The sequence below is a fragment of the Crocuta crocuta genome, unplaced genomic scaffold (genome assembly GCF_008692635.1).
Source record: "Crocuta crocuta isolate KB4526 unplaced genomic scaffold, BGI_CrCroc_1.0 scaffold4, whole genome shotgun sequence".
NCBI classification, from domain to species: Eukaryota; Metazoa; Chordata; class Mammalia; order Carnivora; family Hyaenidae; genus Crocuta; species Crocuta crocuta.
The window spans coordinates 4,500,528-4,505,805 of record NW_027529996.1 but is presented as its reverse complement, the minus strand read 5'-3'; the positions used below and the strand labels follow the sequence as shown (position 1 = coordinate 4,505,805).

Below are 5,278 nucleotides of genomic sequence, written 5' to 3'. Positions count from 1 at the left end.
AGTCACAAGGACTGGTAGGTAGACACTAAAGGAAAACAGTATCTCTCTGTGCAGGTTTTTAGGACATAGAACATTAGTTACATGTTTGCCACCTGCTGAAAAAACAGCCAGGTATATATTAATCTTTAAGAATTGTGACAAAATTACTAGTTGGAGGAAATTTCTTTCCAAGGATGAGCCCGAAACCTAAATAGTTTTTAAAAAGAGACTGTTTATTTGCCTATATTAGGATTGTTGTAGGGGCGTCTGGGTGGCTCAGTCAGTTAAATGTCTGACGTTGGCTCGGATCATGCGCTCATGGTTCGTGAATTTGAGCCCCATGTTGGGCTCTGTGCTGACAGTTCGGGGCCTGGAGTCTGCTTTGGATTCTGTGTCTCCCTCTCTCTATGCCCCTTCTCTGCTCATGTTCTTTTTCCCTCTCAAAAATAAATATTTAAAAAAAAAAAGATTGTTGTAGAATCCAGTATTATGGGACCTCCTCAGCTAGCCTATTTAAGTTTTGATGTCTATATCCTTGGACTAACTTAAAAATGAATAGTGGAAGTTCAAAATTTCTGCCTGCATTAAATTAAAAATAAGAGTTTCTAAATATTTTTTATTCTTGTGTTAAGATAATAAGTAATCTTAGTTCAGTTGTTTCTTAACCTGATTAAAAAACAAAACAGTAATAAAAAATAATTCATCTGGCAAATGTACTGTTTGTAGATAGTAGCCACTTTTAAAAACACATTTCTATTAAAATTGTTCTTAGATTTAGAGCACCTCGTATGTGGACCCAGCTGAGCCTTTATTTTACAGATCGAAATGCATGGATGAAAATACACTAATTAATGAAGCCGTTCGAGTTTAGCCTGAAGAGATTTAAAATTTCCTGTGATGGTTTGTACCGCTACTGACGAACTCATAGACTGAAGCTCAACCAGATAACCACAAATAGCATCCAGGGACAGATTTGTAAATCTTCTCCTGTAAAAGAAAACATACCCAATCAAGTATCAATACATTTAGAAACATTTCCTCCTAGCAGACTTCTCTCCAACTTCTGCTAATTTTAGTATAGTCCCACAAAGATTAAGGATTATAGAATTAAGTAAATAGCAAATAAATGAAGACAGACAAGAAAGGCAGGAGAGAAGTGAATTACCACATAACCATCATTTTTCTTTGGAAGATTATTATAATGGGAAAGAAGCAATTTGTTAAATAAAATTATTTACATTCTTTTGGTCTTTTCAAACAAATATACCTTGAAATGGCCAATAATATCACAAAGACATAATTGAGCTGTCCTGAGTCACTCATTCAAAGTAGAAGCGATGTAGAAGTAAATCATAAATTATATCATTTTACCTATAGAAAGGATTTAGGGCAAGGCTTGAAAAATGGGAAAAAGGAAAAACTCTAACCTTTTACACATGTTAACTGATATTATTGAACTAGTTAATCTCCTTATCTTCCCCCATTTTCTCCAACTTTGTTGCCCAGATACTTAATAGAAACATTGAAAACTCTTCTAAAATACAGTTATAGTTACCTCTCACAATTTAAAACTTGGCTAGGATTCTCAACATATCTTGCCAAGAGCACATGTATGCAATCCAAAAGGTGCAGTGGCTTCTTCATTCTGTTCCAGAATGGATCCTATAAAGGAAATATACATCATGAGTTATAAAAGCAAACTGTGTCAACTGATTTTTTTAATCATTTATGTTAGTTAAACTACTCATCAGAGTCCCAGGCAAAATCTATTGATACTAAAATAAACATTTGGGGCGCCTGGCTGGCTCAGTCGGAACAGCACTCAACTCCTGATCTTGGGTTCATGATTTGAGCCCCATGCTGGGTGTAGACATTACTTAAACAAAAAAAAAAGTATTTAATATTATGTGGTCACTAAATTATCTGGTTATGGTTAATATTTGAAAAACATTGAAAACCGCACTGTTATGTTATTCAGGAAGAATAACTGACATATCAATCCACTTGGTAGAACATGTAAATTTCCTGTTTAGGAACCTGTGTTAAGAGGAAAACAAATCTCTCTCTTCTTGACAGCTGTGACACCACTTTTACTTTATACCTATGCAGACTTAAGTCTGATGCTGTAACTAAAAGACTAAACAAGTAAAGAATCTTTTTAATTAAAACAATTCTTTATTTTTTTAATTTGAGGAGGCGTAAGGGAGAGAGCAGAGGGAGACAGAAAGAGAAAACTTCAACCAGGCTCTACACTTAGCGCAAAGCCAGATGACCCTGGGATCATGACCTGAGCCGAAACCAAGAGTTGGGACGCTCAACCGACTGAGCCACCCAGGCGCCCCTAAACCAATAAAGGATTTTAATTCTAGTTCTAGCTTTACCAGAAAATGGGGATACTACTACTTGCTCATTTCCCATCATGGGGCTTAAATGAGATATACGAGTGCCTTGTAAAACACTGTATAAATGTTTTGATGGTGCTACCATAAAAGAATGATATACATCAGGATTTCATTTGGATCTTTTATCTTAGAATAAAAGTAGAAAATATATAGTCTGATAAGGTTCAATATAGTAAGAAAGATTTTTATTTACATTGAGGTATAACTGACACCTATTAGTTTCACGTGTACAATGTAATGATTTGCTATTTGTTTATACTGAGAAATGATCACCATAATAGGCCTGGTTACAAGGCATCACCATCATAGTTAAAAAAGGTTTCTTTTCTGGTGGTGAGGAAGATGTCTGATATATTTTAGATGAAGTTATAAGGAATAAATGCACTGTTATTTTGTTCATTTAAAGTAAATGGTGATTCTTAATGTAATGGGTTTAACCTATTCCCAAGAGTAAAGCAAATATAATTATGTTTACTAATATTACAAAATATCCTATTTGTATAATATAAAGCAAAACGACCCACTATCAGTTTTAGAAGTCTAAAGAAAGTATGATAATTTCTTATGTTCAACAAATGAAGCAAACTGCTGATTGATTTTATCAGATGAGATACTTACACAAATAAAAATACTCTCCCTCTTTTATCCAGAAAAGTTCATTTACTTTAAATAAAATTATTTCAGGGGTGCCTGGTTGGGTCAGTCAGTTAAGTGTCTGACTTTGGCTCAGGTCATGATCTCCCAGTTTGTGGGTTTGAGCCCTGCGTTGGGCTCTGTGCTGACAGCTAGCTCAGAGCCTGGAGCCTACTTCAGATCTGTGTCTCCCTGTCTCTCTGCCCCTCCCCCACTTGCACTGTTTCTCCCTCTCTCTCAAAGATAAACATTAAAAAAATTTTTTAATTAAAAAAATAAATACAATTATTTCGTTTTATTTCATATTTTCCTTACCCGTGACTTGAACAAGTGATCATATACTTCCAGTAGTCTAGGTAATGGCACCCCAATTTCATTCATGGTCTGTATTACAAAACCTACATCCCAGTTCAAAGTACAAACTTGCTGTTCTAAAAACTGCACAATAAAATCTGGAAAGGGAAAAAGATCAGAAATTAGAATTGTTAACTCTCACCCCCTCAGCTTATTGAGATATAACTGCCATATTATACTGTATAAGTTTAAGGTATCTAACGTGATGTGATAAACGTTTACTCCCGTAAGGTTAGTTAATATGTCCTTCACCTCACATAATTACTATTTTGTTGCTATAGAATTGGTAACTCCTGATACTAAAAAGTAGGCCTTATTAATAACTGAGCAATTTCTAAATGAAAATCTTTTGAAAACCAATTTAAAAAATTTTTATAAGAATAAATTATATATGAGAATAGACAAATATATAGAAATATAAAGTAGATTAGTGGTTGCCCAGGGCTGGAAGGTGGGAAAGAATAGGGAGTCACTGCTAGTAGGTACATGGTTTCTTTCCTGGGTGATGAAAATGGTCTAAATTTAATTGTGGTGATTGTTGTACGACTATGAATATGCTGAAACCACTGAATTATACAATTTAAAGCTATTAATAAAAATACTACATTTTGGTGAATTTGGAAAATACAGAAAGGTACAAGAAATAGAGACCATCCACAAGCCCATGATTGAAGAGGACCTACTCATATTTCTTTCATATCTTGATATATCCTCAATTTAACAGCTTTTCAGAAAAGAAGAGTTACTGCATCCTGATTTTAGAAATATTAAATGTGTTTTTTAAATGCCTTACCCCTCAGATGCAAAAGTTATTTGTTCTGATGGGTCTAACTGTGGCGTCATTCTCACTTTTGCTACTGTTGTATCATAAGATCATAACAATATGATTCAAATTCATATTTATGATACTTAAAATCTGAGACTAACCAATGTGAATATCCATGGGCAAGAGTAATCACCAAAAAGACTGCCACTGAACCTTTATCTCCCCTAGAAGTTATCATACAAAAATTTTGCACAGGTAATCAAAATTCTAAAAACTCTAAACTTGTTCTAGTTTGAAGCCTTTGGGAGTTTTTTTCCCATTGAAAGATGGACCGAAAAAAAAAACCAAAAAAAAAAACCTCTTCTACCCTAAACTTACTGGGCTCAAAAATGAAAAATCCAAGTAAAGGGCTGCCTGGGAGGCTTAGTCAATTGGCTGTCTGACTCTTTCTTGGTTTTGGCTCAAGTGATCTCATGATTTGTGAGTTCAAACCCTGCATCGGGCTCTGTGCTGACAGTGTGGAGCCTGCTTGGGATTCTGTCTCCTGCTCTCTCTGCACCTCCCTTGCTTGCTCGTTTGCTCTCATATAAATAAACATTTTAAAAAAAGGTAAAATAAGGGGCGCCTGGGTGGCTTAGTCGGTTAAGCGTCCGACTTTCGCTTAGGTCATGATCTTGCGGTTCGTGGGTTCGAGCCCCGCGTCGGGCTCTGTGCTGACTGCCAGCTCAGAGCCTGGAGCCTGTTTCGGAGTCTGTGACTCCCTCTCTCTCTGACCCTCCCCTGCTCACGCTGTCTCTCTCTCTCTCTCTCCTAGAAATAAATAAAACAAACAAACAAAAAAAACAAAAAAAAAAAAGTTAAAAAAAAGGTAAAATAAAAATCCAAGTCATGGCACAAAAACAGACACATAGACCAATGGAAAACAGAATAGAGAACTCAGAACTGGACCTAAAAATGTACGGCCAACTAATCTTTGACAAAGCAGGAAAGAGTATCCAATGGAAAAAAGACAGCCTCTTTAACAGATGGTGGTGGGAGAACTGGACAGCAACATGCAGAAGAATGAAACTAGATCATTTTCTCACACCATGCACAAAAATAAACTCAAAATGGATAAAGGACCTGAATGTGAGACAGGAAACCA

The 5,278-nt window shown here is 35.6% G+C and overlaps 1 protein-coding gene across 1 annotated transcript in view; it reads right to left on the bottom strand.

Moving 5' to 3' along the window:
• Nucleotides 1-768: 768 nt before the first annotated feature.
• NUP155 (nucleoporin 155) overlaps nucleotides 769-5,278 on the bottom strand; it is a 68,414-nt gene continuing 63,904 nt past the window's right edge. Inside the window, exons 33-35 of the mRNA XM_077763476.1 lie at nucleotides 3,330-3,466; nucleotides 1,535-1,641; nucleotides 769-966 (exon numbers count right to left, since the gene is read on the bottom strand). Of these exons, the coding sequence (XP_077619602.1) occupies nucleotides 828-966; nucleotides 1,535-1,641; nucleotides 3,330-3,466 (383 nt within the window). The 3' untranslated portion in view covers nucleotides 769-827. The remainder of the gene's footprint in view (nucleotides 967-1,534; nucleotides 1,642-3,329; nucleotides 3,467-5,278) is intronic.